Below are 15,259 nucleotides of genomic sequence, written 5' to 3' on the forward strand. Positions count from 1 at the left end.
CACTTCCGGGACCGCATCATTTTAAAGAACAAAAGCTCTCCATGGCGACAACATAAAAATAAAAGAAATCAAAAATGAAAACGAAAGGTTTGACATTTCAATTCTTACAGCACACTTTTTTCTAGTAAAAATATTTAATGAATAAATAATATGCGGATAAACAATTAGCAGTAATGAAAGTAGGTGCGGCTACTCGATCCGTACAGGAAACACAGTTTGTACTGTGCACGTGCGAAAACGAGGTTTTTGTTCTGCGCATGCGCGAAATAGCTGTTACGTCCTGTCATCGCCAAAGTTTTTCGATTTATATTCTTTTGCGTTTTATTTACATCTTCAAGAATTTCTGTGTAAATTAATAAATAAATGAATGAATGAGGGATGAAAGAAATGAATTCGTTTATGAATAACTTGAATTAATAAATAAATAACTATTTCGTGTGTTTCTTAAATGCAGACGTGTTAAAGTATACTGAAAAAAAGTAGAGCATATGTTTAGAAAATGTATTTAAAACCTTTTTAACACACGTTATTTTTATTTATTTATTTTTATATGTGGGGTTATTTAATATCTGTAGATTTTAGATTCTTGTAAATTACAATTCATTGTTTTCCATGTGAATGAATACATGAGTTAAAAAGGTACATATATAAATAAACCCTGCTCTTTGTTTACAAACAATATTTGTGTAACATAAAGATCTTTGATTGGTTATTTAATAATGATAACCAAAATGATTAAACAATCTATTTTCCTGATTAAAATATGGCGATATTATTGTCACTGAGCGGTACCGGGCTGTGGATCACCAAACTTTTCATTCTTATTTTCTTTCCATTTGATTGACTGTCGCCCTCTGCAGGATGTTTCTCGCACTTGTTTCAGTCGCAGGTTTGTTTCTATGCATCGCACCAACTGATTTTGGATTATGGTGAGTTACATTTTAATTACATATGTAGATAAAAAATAATAATTAAAGCATAAAATATGTATAATGTTATATAACATGTACGTTATTGCACGTGACAATTAAAGCATTTATTTCTTCCGTTTTTTTAAAACTGTATAAAAAAATGTTTTAAACTTTTATTATTCTTTTTATTTTTATTATTATTATTATTATTATTATTATTATTATTATTATTATTACATGCTATGATTACGTTTATTATTATAGTAGTTATAGTATATAGTCTTTAGCGCCTCCTGGCGTTCACGCTATGCAATGTTTTCTTGTACTTCTCTCCCTTGTTGTTGTTGTTGTTGTTGTTGTTGTTGTTTTTGCTGCTGCTGTTCTTCTTCATCTTTCTCTATAAGTACTTTCTTATGATTTTAGACATAAATTGTGACTCACGCTGGTGGGAAATTGAAGAGGCATCACTTCTCAAATGTCAAGTCTAGAATGGATGACTAAAGTCACGTTCTGGAATACATTAAAGAGTTACAAAACACTTATATTAAATAATAGAAACATTTACAGTATGTCTATCTTTCTCCTAGATTTAGCAGTAAAAAAAGCAGGGAGGTAAAAGTATGTGAACAAAACTAATTCTATGTTGTACAGTTTAAACCTTCCTACCTCCTAATTATGCCCCATTTGGTGCAAACTGTTTTGAAAAACTAGAGACATGTTTATCTTTGTGGCTCATTTGCATCATTGCGTACATAAAGTTGTAGGGTGATGTTGGAGGTCTATGCATATGCTGTGCCTATGGGTCGCACAAAATAAATGAATGTTTTTTACATTTCAATTCACTGCCTATGTTTTTCTGCAATTAACAGCCACACAGAAATTTAAAAATGCTTAAAATGTAAGAGCAAATTTATAGATATCTTAATTTAAGTAAATAGACCAAAAAAAATTTGAAGCTGAAATTATTTCACATAAACTCAGCACCATCATTACATAGGCAGCACTTTTGTTCATCCTTTTAATACTCATGTGACATAATGTAGGGATAAACAGAAGGGCAAATGCTCACCAGTGGCTTAAGAGCCACCATATGTCAAATAACCTCAGAAGGATCTCATGCCTTAAGCCCTCCAGAAACATCCTGTACAGATTAAAAGTGGAGAATCTGAGCAAGAGCAGCACTACCACCCAAATATGAGCTTCAGTACAGAAGAGAGAGGAGAACCCCATACACAGGACTACAGAGTCTATTTTAGTGAGTAAAATATCATAAAATCCTGCACTATATAGTTCAACAAATTTTTATAAAGATATTTATATTGAGCATTACCTGAACATAGGATTTTAGATATAATATTGTCTTAATCCTTTGTTTTCACCATGTCATAGTATGTCTTTCACTAATATAGATACATGGATGCTTACTTACTGTATATTTGTAGTTCCTTAATTATTTAAAAAAATCCAATACTATAGCAATGCTATTGAGTATGATTAGAGTTTCAGCAATAGTTAAACAATCACTTTTCAAAATATATAAAACTATGTCTGATTTTGGAAAAAGAAATCATGATATGAAAGAAGAATCCTTTCTAATTTGCGTGCTGAGTTGAATGATCTGAGTCACTAAAAAGAGGTGGAATTCCCATCACATTTGTTATTACACATAAAAACTGATATTGGTGCTATTTAGCAGTGTTTATCACAGATATTACTATGTAAAGGTGAAAAATAGCATTTCTTTGAATAACAGGCTCAACGAGTCACCAGTCTGTGACAGCAATGGTTTAGAGAATGACATTTGAGTAGATACTCAGCTGAATAAATGTAATCTGTACGTAATATGTAATATGTAAAAAAATTTATCTGTACATCATTAAATACAGTTTGGACTCAAATTCATTCCAATTTTTGTCTTTACATTATTTTAGACTTCGTTGTAAAGTGTTTCAGGAGTATCTTATTACTGATTGTGTATGAATGCTATATTAGATCACATGATAAATCCAGTTTTCTTCACAGAAAACTCAAATGGGAAATACATATCTCCATTCCATGACATTCCCCTTTATGCAGATGAGGCCAAGGCATGTAGATTTTATATTAAAATCTCTCCTGCACATGCAATTGTTAAAATTGTTGAGTCTCACAATCTATATAGAGTGTGTTGTTAACAAACTTTTTCACTCATTTTCACCAGAATATTTTCCATGCAGTTGTTGAGGTACCCAGATGGACAAATGCAAAAATGGAGGTATAGATTGTGCTTATTGCTAAAGAATATCACTGATTGGAAGCATGGTGACTTGATTGATATCTCAAAATTCTGTAAATTATCTGTAATTCTTTCTGTGACAACATTTTCGTTTTAAAGCAAAACGTCATCTACAAATACAATATGCCCTTCTTTCACATTGTCTGATGATTACATCACATGTAATCTTGCACTATTATCAGTAAGATCATTACACATTTTATAGAAGCAATTCAACATTGCATGAGTCAAGACATTTATGATTGGATTATGCATTCATTTAATCAGTATGTATTAGGGGACAAAGCACACTGTGACATAATTACTGACACAGTGGCAAAAATGAGATCTACCATACAGTATATCACAAACATTTGTTAGTTTTTAATTACATTAGATATCAGTCATAATCTGGATTTCCTAGATCGCAACCAAAGAACCATTGAACCCTCTGAAGCAAGATGTCAAAAGAGGAAATCTGCGTTATATCTGTAATGTATTTCCACATAAAGGCTACATATGGAACTATGGAGCTTTGCCTCAGGTCTGTTTATTAAGCATGTTACACATGATAGAGGTTTAATTCAAACATATGATTAGCACAAGTTATATTTGGTGTGTTAGATAAATAAGTAATAAACCATATGAAGTTTTATATATATGATTTCCTTTCTCTTACTTGTTAGACATGGGAAGATCCACGACACACAGATGGTGACACAAAATGCTCTGGAGACAATGACCCCATTGATATGTGTGACATAGGTAACAAGGTAATAGAAAATCGACTGATAAGGAAATGGGATTAAAGCATTCTGCTTGTGGGGTTTTGGGCTGCAAATGTCTACTAAAAGAACGGTACAAGCCCAGATTAAATAAACTCTAAATCCTATAAACTACCACAGAAGTGAAATTGCAATTCTCATTCCTTAAACTTAAACTAAAATTAAATGAGTGAAAATTAAAAGAACAAACAAAAAAAAAACCCATAAAATGTACCACAAACTGCCTGCATAAATTGTCACTAACTTCAATGCAACGTGGCCTCGACTCTACTCATTCCAAAATGTCCCCAGCACCGCTGCATCTCCCTGTGGATGGGGGTTGTGCCATCCTGAAAGAGACCACCCCTATCATGTTTCATCACAGAAACATTTCCTTCTAATAGGAAAAAAATTTGTCACCTATGTGCATTTTTTTCTATTAGTTTTCCTGTACCTGAATAATTTAATTTTTACATGAACAAAAATAAACAGCTGGAGCACAAATGAATCCTAACAAATGACTCTACATTACTAAATGATTGTTAATACATTTGCCTTTGAACCCATTTTTATCTGTCATTCTGATTGTATTGTCTCCTAAAATATCTTCTGCAGGTCTGCTCACAGGGAGATATCATCAAGGTGAAAGTGTTGGGAATCCTGGCACTGATAGATGAAGGAGAAACAGATTGGAAAGTGATTGTGATTAATGTTGAGGATCCAGAGGCTGCAGAATTTAATGGTAAGGTTAACTTAAAAAACAATTTGAACTTACCTGGGACTCAATTATTATTATTTTTTTAATTTGTATAGCGCTTTTTACAATTTACATTGTTGCAAAGCAGAAAATTACACCAATAAAGCAGTAAGATTTCCAGCTGTGGCTGTATATCATCATTCTTTTATTTGTTTATTTTTTACAGATATTGAGGATGTAAAGAGGCGTAAACCGGGATACCTGGAAGCCACAGTGGATTGGTTTCGAATGTACAAAGTACCAAATGGGAAACCTGAAAACCAGTTTGCATTCAATGGTGATTTTAAGAATCGGGTAAAGGGACTGTATGATGACACCAACAATACATTGTGTTCAAAAATCAATTTTAAATCTTTTTGTTTTAAAGAAAATGTACCCTTTTACTGATCCCTTTGAGTAAAAGGTAACGTTTTTGTTTACCATTAGGACTTTGCCATTAAGACCATAAAAGACACCCATGAATATTGGAAGGCATTGATACTGAGCAAGAATGAAGTAAAGGAACTAAACTGGTATGGGACAGAACAACCAATCACACCCTAATAATAAACACTTCCAATTTCTCCTATATCAATACATTAATGAACTGACTATTTTGATTATGACCTAATAAATGTGGGACTGATATAGCAGAGGGAAAACTAAACACCAGGCAACTGCAATGTTTGTTTTAAATATCTTTCTGCTATTTACATTTTGTACTATATATTCTATATTATCTCTATACATTTGAAGGATTTGTGGACTTTATTTTAGGATTCTTCTTATAATATTACATACTGTATATTCTGTATATACATTGCACATTATTTGTATATACAGTGTATATGCAATAGATAGTCTGGGTACTGTTATATATGTTTGATTAATACTTGCATAAATTCTACCAAATATTTACAGTTTATGTTTTGGTAAATATATGAAACTGGCCACAAAGTGTGCCTTGTTAGCTATTGAATTTGAGAAAATAGCGTTAAAGTATTGTTGAAGATAAATATATCATTTTATAAATCCCAGAAGGAAATTCCAATCTCTTTTAAACTATTCTGTTCATTTTTTATGTATTTTTCAGCTTGAATACATGTGTCACTGGCAGTCCATACATCTGCTCTGAAATGGATGCCAAAGCCATTGCAGACTCAGTAAGTACCTTACAATCAGAGCCCAATAGCAGGAGGACTTAAAATATTCTTACACCCACATACTACATACTGTGTGTGTGTGTGTATATATATATATATATATATATATATATATATATATATATATATATATATATATCTTATCATATCTATCATATCAATATCTCATGTTGAGATAAAAACTACTTTATTTTTCTAAGAATGTGTTAACTAAATCATTTTCTTTTTTATCTTAGGCAAGTGCATATGGTGCATCAGAGCCCATTCCTAGCTCGGGTATGTAATAATTATTCTATAGCCCTTAACATGAAAAAGTGTAAGGCAATATGAAAAGATGTTTATTTAACCTAAACTAAAGAAGATCTTAATCTTTATTGCACATTTAATTTCTAAAGTGAATGCCCAATTTTCAATGACTGACACTCATGCTGTTTATTTCTCAATTTCCAGCTGACAAATGGTTCTTTTACAGCAAGTAAACAACAAGAGACAACAGATGACAGATTACTACATGGGAGGATGTACTTAGCTAATACACATTATATAATATGGTCTGTAAAATGAAGTGTGTTTGAGGTGAATCATCTATTAAACTTTATTCAAGAAATGTTTACTCGGTGTGTTGTGTCACTTGTATGTTGTAGCTATAGTTGTTAGGGAATTGTTTCTTTGGTAGCTAGTTAGACTTGCTAGCACAACATTATACTCAACATTTTTAGATAGTTGTAATTCTTCCAGCCCAGCAGGTGGTGATAGAGAGTTAACCACGACTCTATTTTACTTTCTGGCGCAGAAGAGGAAGTAATGCCGCCGCCTTCGGTGTATGGCTTCCGCAAACGCTATTCGTCTCAGCGGTCCAGCTAGCGGCTTTTCCCTTTAGCTAATCGCCATTATTTGTATATATATAAAACCACTTCATCACACAAGGATTATCTGGCGCTGTGGTCGGCGTGGGGCGGAAAAGGACGAGGGTACGAAAATATACCGAGGAAAAAATGATTTTTTTCTGATGTATTAGTTGAAGATTTGTAAAGTGGAAACCAGATTGAATCAAAGATTATGTAAAATAACACGTTACACACCGCATACATATTAGTGATGTAGTTATTTATAGATATATGTAGGCAATATATCACAATATATGTATATTTGATGTGGTATTGAACGGTTTAGCACGGTTAGCTTGGGAGGCCTGGAATTAATTTTAAGATAAATGATCTTGTTAATTCGGTGCATTTAGTCGGTCTTTGTTTAGTCGCCCTGATTATCGAAAACATTGGCGATATAAGTGATGTTAATGGGGCGAATGATCGATGTTTGAATGCTAGCTAGTATACCGAACTACAGATTAGCATGTTAGCAGAGCGGAGGTTCTCGTTAGCATTTCCGTGTGACTTGGCACGTAATGTTGACCCTTCGCCTAGATACACGTGTCAGCCTGCCGGTCCACGATAAAGGAAGCGCCCGAGTTTTCAGTGATTCACACCAACCCGGACTCGCCAATGCCGCTTCGCCGGTTTCTCTCCACATACAAGTGGAATGATTAGAGTTTCTAAGACATTCCTTTTCTGCCTCTCGCCTTTGTTTCAGGTTAACAGAAGTGATACGTGTATTCCTGGAGTCTAGAGTTCACACAAGACAACTCAGCAATGTCTTTTATTTTTGATTGGATCTACAAAGGGTTCAGCGGAGTGCTACAGTTTCTCGGTAAGTTTCTGGCCTGGTTTGTTGTTTACTCTAATATCCTGAAGACAGAAAGACCTAATAATAGTCATCTTAAGCGAGGGACTAGGCATTAAGTTTAATATTTTGGGTCGATCATGTGTTTTTTTTTTCCTGATTTTTTTTTTTTTTTTTTAAAGATCTCGAATAATGTGAGAAGATAATAGGAAGTAGAACTAGAAAGATCATTTTCCTCCCCCCGGTCTGAGGTGTAAAAGTAAATCTTTACATTCAGGGTGATCACAATGGTCTTCCAATGTTTTTTCACTATACTGATTATCCACAAGCGATTTAAAGTTCAGTTTCCCTTTTAGAATTGTTCTACAGAAGTGTATATTTGATATCATTGAAATGGAAAAAAAGAAAGTTTTTGACATCAATTGGCTCACTTGTAACACTGAGAATTCAGATTACTAAACATCCAGAAGTCTTTCGTCTATGATATGATCATTATCATAACAATGTGGCACAGTACATTCTTCTTTGCCCTTTGAACTGCAATATTAAACTGCTGTTTGATATTTGTTTTAACACAAATCGTTAGTCAGGCTTTGGCCAATCTTTGTTTTCATCACACACATTGGTTTTGGTCCAGAAGTCTCAGAGTTTGAGTGAAGTTAATTGAGCTTTTTATTTTTTAATTATTTTTTTATTTTTTTAACTCGAGTTTTTATCGGAACTTCTCATTGGCCACAGCTTAAGTGTAAAGTTGAAATGTATTTAATTATTTCAAAGATTCTTGGGTTTTAGGATTTGCTGTATTGTTTTTCACTTTAATGAGTGTGCAATCGAACTGGCGCAGACTCCACAAAAATTCTGTTTTAGAGCAAATCCACCACTAAAGCACACGTCAATAGAAGAGAACAATCTAAACGTTAAAAAAAAGTTAACATGCTCAATATCACACAATTTGCTTGCATTTATGTACGTATACTTTACCAGTATGGACTAAGAAATGGTGCAGAATCTTGAATGTTTGTTTAAAAACAAATCCCACTCAATATGTTGCATTTTGGTTTCATTGTGTTTAGTCTTTTAAATCAGGTCTAAACAGGACCTTGTGTTTAATGGAGAAAGTTTGACTTTCTTTTTTTTTATTTTTGTGTTTAAAAACCACAATTGTATTTGTTATGCCTGTTTGTTGGCCTGTTGCAGGGCTTCATTTGTAACTTGTCTTATATTTAAAACAAGTTAAGCATTTAGCCTTGTGTCCTCCAGAATCCACTCAACTGTGTGTTAATTGTGGTTCTTTATCTACTGTGATCTTATGATATCTTTTCACACTAGATCAGTAGAATAAGGCTATGTTGTAACATGAAGCTTTTTTGTTTTGTTTCTTTAATCTGTAGGTCTGTATAAGAAATCCGGGAAGCTTGTGTTTCTGGGATTGGACAATGCTGGAAAAACGACTTTACTCCACATGCTGAAAGATGACCGACTGGGACAACATGTGCCTACACTACATCCTAGTAAGTTTACTTCTGCATCACAGCACGTTTTCATGAATATCTTTAAAATAATGTCAATTACTAAACCAGCCCTGTTTTTTTGTTTTTAGCCTCAGAAGAGCTGACGATTGCCGGAATGACTTTCACCACGTTCGATCTTGGTGGTCATTTACAAGGTGAGATTTATTTTAGTTCAAATATACTGTAATCTACTGGCATCCCAATGATGTTCTAATAAAGCGCACTGAAGTAGGGGCCACTTGAACACAGTACACTTTGACATTGGCATAACAACTTTGCACTACTGTTCTTCTTGCAGCCAGGAGAGTGTGGAAGAACTACCTCCCAGCCGTGAATGGGATCGTCTTTCTCGTCGATTGTGCCGATTATCCACGTCTCGTTGAGTCCAAGATTGAGCTTGATGTGAGTTTGTACATCTTCTTTGTGTTCTGTACCACATCACTTGAATACTTGTAGTATTTAAAACAAACCTCATACATTGTCGCATGCGCAGGCCTTGCTATCAGATGAGACCATATCGAACGTGCCGGTGTTGGTGTTGGGAAATAAAATCGATCGACCGGAAGCAGTGAGTGAAGGCAAACTGCGGGAGCTCTTTGCTCTTAATGGACAGACCACTGGGAAGGTACATATTCACATGCATTTGGTCTCTATTTTGTTCTCTAATTCTCTGCACTTACACTAGCAAATATTAGGGAATCATTTTATTTGATGTGTATTGATGCAGGGGTTCAGTAGCAGCTAGAAGTTGTACAGCTGCAAGGGGTAAAGAGTGCACTGAAGCAAAATTATTGTGCAAAATTGATTCCAGTGCAGCTTTTCCTACGTCTTCTCAAAACGCAGTTTCCACCATATTAGTTTTCGCTTTCACCTGTTATTTTTACCACAGCATAAAATTAATAAAGGATAATCAAACTTCATTAAAGGGGCATGTAGGGCCGTTTGGAGACAAACTAAGAGAGTCCATGTGGCATGTGCAGAGGAGGGACATGCAGGTAGTTGGTTTGACAGAGGCAGATGTAGAGGACAGGGTGGGTATGGAGAAATAGAAGAATTGTAATAAATGATAAAATTTAGGATCATCCTTAATTTGTTTAATTTTCAATAGTAGAAGTGTTTTAATCCTCATATAAATAAGTGCTAATGCCAAAGTTATTCTTGAATAAATACGTATATACCCACAAAGTGCTAGGACTGCACACTCTACTCATATGTTAAATGAAAAAGACCTCCATCATATCAGTACATTTTATTTTTCCTTTGTCCATGTTTATTACAAGCCATTGTGTGAAGTGTGTTATACAGGTCCCTAAGATTAAGCCATCGAAATGAAACCCTAGTAAATGGACCATTTTAATATACTTGCAATTTTGCCTTGCAGCTGAAACTTCTGTCAGAATTGCTGTTTTAGAAAATACCAGAAATCCAGCAGTATAGTAAAAAAAATACACCGTAAAAACATTCATGAGTGACATTAGCAGCTTGTCAGTTGTTCACATGAACGCAGGGTCAAAATAATTATAATAATTATATTTATATACTCCCACTTTTTCAGTCAAATTACAGTTTTTTAGTGGTCGAGTCTGCACTTTTTTTTGCACTGAATTTGTGCTTGTAATTTCTGAACACTAAATGTACAAAGGTCAAATGCAAAAATGATTCCCCAGGGTTTTATGTCTAAATGTGATGTGATGCGAGTGTGACTTTCATCAAAACTGTTCTGTCCCCAGGGAATCGTGTCATTGAAGGAGCTGAACGCACGACCATTAGAAGTCTTCATGTGCAGTGTACTAAAGAAACAGGGCTATGGAGATGGGTTCCGGTGGCTCTCGCAGTACATCGATTGAGTTGACGGAGGTTTCTGCTAAAAAGGACTCCTACCTCTGAGTGTTTAAAAAGAGAAAGAAAGAGAGAGAGACTGCGACTGTGATAAAGGACTAAGAAAGAACATGGTGTATTAGCATGAAAAATAGTTTTTAAAAACTAACACACAACATTCCTTTCATCTACAACATTCCACCCAAATTTTGATTTTAAGTTATCTAAAGACATTTACAGTATTAAAGTATTTAACACTGCATTTTGGGCCTGATAGCTATTTGTCACATACAAGCAGATGTAGGTTGTACATAAACAAATATGATGGTAATATGACTATTACACAGAGCCTGATCTCTTTGAACTATTAAAATGTTGAAATACAAAATACAGAGTCTCAAGTACACCCATTGGTTCTGTATTTAATAATTAATGTTAGTACATAAACTTTTGTTTTATTAAAACATTAATGTTCCTGCTTCATATGATTTAATCTTTGTGTGAAATAGAAGCTTTATCATTTCCACTCCGTGTTTCCAGCATATTTCATTCCATCCAGCACACTGGCCCTCATCCAGCACACGAGACTCGCACAATAACCCGTAACGCTCGATCTGAACACAGTGATACGACCAGCTTTCAAACATCCTCTTAATCAGTACATGTTTATCTTTCTCATAGATATTATTAAGATCATATATTAAGGTAAATAGTCATACTGTAGATAATGTTCCTATTTTGTTGTAACTGATAAGAACCAGCGTAAACAGGTTCTTCACAGGCTGCAGGTATTTAATGAGTATCCGCTGATAGGAGAGTATGTGCAGCGGTTAATAGCGTATAAATGCGATCGTCTTCTCTTGTTTTATTTTGCACACGGTTATTGTACGTGGCAATCTGTATGTCTTTACAGTTCATAACCTTGAACGGAATTCACCGGTATTTAAAATAATTCATTGTGTAAAAAAAAAAAAAAAAAAAAATTGTATAAATATTTTGAACAATCTGATTGTGTTTTGTGTTTTGATACCATGAACTACGGTTCTGTACATTCAAATGTACATGATTTTGTTTACATTTAAGTGTACGTGATAGTTTTAATTAAACTCACCTGTGTGAAAGTCTTCCATATTAGGTTTTTATAGTCTTGTATTGTATTATGAAGGGAAAAGGGGATCAACAATCTTTTTGTTTGGGGAAAAATTACCAAATGACTAAATAATGCTGTTCAGTTTTGTTTTTAGGCGATGCAGCAATGCTTCAAACTCCGAATCTGTCGAGCTCTTTCACCTCCTCATTTCTGAGCTGGTTCTGTGCGAATACTGACATCAACACCATCATGCTCACCATCCACAGACTCTTATGAATTGAGTTTAAGCCAGAATACAAGTGCGGCTGTGTCTTATTGCTGCATTGCATTCGGAAACTTTAGGGAACTCTTTATTTATTTTAATTTTTTATGTCAGACTTCGCATTATTGTCATGCCATTTTGTTCCAAATAAACACCATTGTTAGTGCACTTGCAATGTGATGAGAGCAGCACACATCCAGGACCATCTTACAGGAATATAGACAAGAAAGCACTGATCAACAAATTAGCACCAGAATAGCTAAATGTTTTTTTTATATACAACAAATATTTTTCAGTGTTTTCCCTTCAATAGAAGTGGCAGTCCTGTTAGTTGAATAACCCTTGGTTCCTGTCATTTTGTTTGCCTGCTCATACACTGATTGGATGCATCCATAGGGCCTATTTTGGTGCTTCACCTTCTGTCCTGTGAAATGTTTTAAAAGATTCATGTTCATCGACCGCATCTCTCTGTACTCAGTTTGCTGACAATGCCACAGCGGATCATCCTTCTCCATACCACCCTGTCCTCTACATCTGCCTCTTTCACACCAACTACCTGCATGTCTTCCCTCACCACATCCATGAACCTCCTCCTTGGCCTTCCTCTTTTCCTCCTACCTGGTGGCTCCATCTTCAGCATTCTTCTACCAATATAATTCATGTCCCTTCTCTGCACATGTCCAAACCATCTCAATCTCGCCTCCCTCACCTTGTCACCAAAACATGCTACATGTGCTGTCCCTCTAATAAACTCATTTCTAATCTTGTCCATCCTCGTCACTCCCAACGAAAACCTTAACATCTTCAGCTCTGCTACCTCCAGCTCCACCTCCTGTCTTTTACTCAATGCCACTGTCTCTAATCCATACATCGCAGGTCTCACCACAGTCCTATAAACTTTCCCTTTCATTCTTGCAGATACCCTTCTATCACAAATCACTCCTGCCACTTTTCTCCACCCACTCCACCCTGCCTGCACTCTTTTCTTTACTTCTAACACACTCTCCATTACTTTGCACTGTTGACCCCAGGTACCTGAACTCCTCCACCTTCTTCACCTCTTCTCCTGCAACCGCATCACCCACTGCCCTCCCTCTCATTCACACACATGTACTCTGTCTTACTCCTACTGACTTTCATTCCCCTTCTCTCCAGCGCATATCTCCACCTCTCCAGGCTCTTCTCAACCTGCTCTCTACTCTCACCACAAATCACAATATCATCTGCAAACATCATGGTCCAGGGAGACTCCTGTCTGACCTCGTCCGTCAACCTGTCCATCACCACTGCAAACAGGAAAGGGCTCAGGGCCGATCCTTGATGCAGTCCAACCTTCACCCTGAACCAGTCTGTCGTACCTACTGCACACTTCACTGCCGTCACACTGTCCTCATACATGTCCTGCACCACCCTCACATACTTCTCTGACACACCTGACTTCCTCATACAATACCACAACTCCTCTCTTGGCACTCTGTCGACGCTTTCTAAATCCACAAATACACAATGCAATTCCTTCTGTCCTTCTCTATACTTCTCCATCAACATCCTCAAAGCAAATAAGGCATCTGTGGTGCTCTTCCTCGGCATGAAACCATACTGTTGCTCACAGATGGTCACCTCTTCTCTCAGCCTGGCTTCCACTACTCTTTCCCATAACTTCATGGTGTGACTGATCAACTTAATTCCCCTGTAGTTACTGCAGGTCTGCACATCTCCTTATGCTTAAAGATCGGTACCAGCACACTCCTTCTCCATTCCTCAGGCATCCTCTCCCTTCCAGAATCCTGTTAAACAATCTGGTTAAAAACTCACTGCCATCTCTCCTAAACATCTCCACGCTTCTACCGGTATGTCATCTGGTCCAACCGACTTTCCATTCTTCATCCTCTTAATCGCTGCTCTCACTTCCTCCTTACTAATCCTATCTACATCCTGCTTCACCAACTCCACATCCTCCAACCTTCTCTCTGTGATTTTCCTCATTCATCAGCAGCTCAAAATACTCCCTCCACCTTCTCAACACACTCTCCTCACTAGTCAACACATTTCCTCTCCATCCTTTATTGCTCTAACTTGCAGTACATCCTTCCCAGCTCGGTCCCTCTGCCTGGCCAATCGGTATAAATCCTTTTCTCCTTCCTTAGTGTCCAACCTCTTATACAGCTCCTCATATGCCTTTTCCTTGGCTTTCGCCACATCCCTTTTACCTGCTGCCGCATCTCCTTGTACTCCTGCCTACTTTTCTCATCACTCTGTCGATCCCACTTCTGTTTTGCCAACCTCTTTCCCCTAATGCTCTCCTGCACTTCCTCATTCCACCACCACGTCTCCTTGTCTTGCTTTCTATTTCCAGATGTCACACCAAGTACTTTTCTAGCTGCCTCCTCATCACTCCTGCAGTAGTTGCCCAATCATCCGGCACCTCTTCACCACCACCAAGACCCTGTCTGACCTCTTCCCTGAACCTCACACTACACTCTTCCTCCTTCAGTTTCCACCATCTTATTCTTCTTTCAATCCTTACTTTCCTCCTCTTCTTCTTCGCCTCCAAAACCATCCTACAGACCACCATCCGATGCTGTCTAGCTACACTGTCCCCCGCCAACACCTTACAGTCTCCAATCTCCTTCAGGTTGCATCTCCTGCATAGCACATAGTCCACCTGTGTGCACCTTCCTCCACTCTTATCGTCACCCTATGATCCTCCTTCTTCTTAAAATACGTGTTCACCACTGCCATTTCCATCCTTTTAGCAAAATCTACCACCAATTGCCCTTCCACATTCCTCTCCTTAAAACCATACCTACCCATCACCTCCTCATCACCTCTGTTCCCTTCACCTACATGCCCATTGAAGTCTGCCCCAATCACCAATCGTTCTTTCCTAGGTACACCATCTACCACTTCATCTAATTCACTCCAGAATCTTTCCTTTTCCTCCATCTCACAGCCAACTTGTGGAGCATAGGCACTGATGACATTTATCATCATCCCTTCAACTTCCACCTTCACGATCATCACCCTATCAGAAACTCTCTTCACCTCTACTACACTCTTACTGTACTCT

General features: G+C 36.6%; 2 protein-coding genes across 3 annotated transcripts; both read left to right on the forward strand.

Moving 5' to 3' along the window:
• The first annotated feature begins 11 nt into the window (after positions 1 to 11).
• Positions 12 to 6,778, forward strand: ppa1a (inorganic pyrophosphatase 1a). Of its 2 annotated transcripts, XM_046854014.1 has the most exons (13): positions 12 to 87; positions 861 to 929; positions 2,038 to 2,166; positions 2,934 to 2,998; positions 3,112 to 3,165; positions 3,590 to 3,709; positions 3,852 to 3,938; positions 4,545 to 4,671; positions 4,853 to 4,980; positions 5,113 to 5,198; positions 5,759 to 5,828; positions 6,065 to 6,104; positions 6,279 to 6,778. In XM_046854014.1, exons 1-13 carry the CDS (start codon positions 75 to 77, stop codon positions 6,305 to 6,307), a joined length of 1,017 nt encoding a protein of 338 aa, XP_046709970.1. In that variant the 5' UTR covers positions 12 to 74; the 3' UTR covers positions 6,308 to 6,778. The 2 variants fall into 2 exon arrangements, with proteins under 2 accessions (XP_046709970.1, XP_046709971.1); XM_046854015.1 differs by lacking the exon at positions 12 to 87 and having other exon boundaries at positions 861 to 889.
• Positions 6,650 to 11,363, forward strand: LOC124388904 (GTP-binding protein SAR1b-like). The gene is made up of 7 exons (XM_046854016.1): positions 6,650 to 6,799; positions 7,419 to 7,535; positions 8,900 to 9,019; positions 9,109 to 9,174; positions 9,318 to 9,421; positions 9,513 to 9,644; positions 10,750 to 11,363. Exons 2-7 carry the CDS (start codon positions 7,478 to 7,480, stop codon positions 10,864 to 10,866), a joined length of 597 nt encoding a protein of 198 aa, XP_046709972.1. The 5' UTR covers positions 6,650 to 6,799; positions 7,419 to 7,477; the 3' UTR covers positions 10,867 to 11,363.
• The last annotated feature ends 3,896 nt before the right edge of the window (positions 11,364 to 15,259 follow it).

The sequence above is a fragment of the Silurus meridionalis genome, chromosome 7 (assembly GCF_014805685.1).
Source record: "Silurus meridionalis isolate SWU-2019-XX chromosome 7, ASM1480568v1, whole genome shotgun sequence".
In the NCBI taxonomy this organism is placed as follows: Eukaryota; Metazoa; Chordata; class Actinopteri; order Siluriformes; family Siluridae; genus Silurus; species Silurus meridionalis.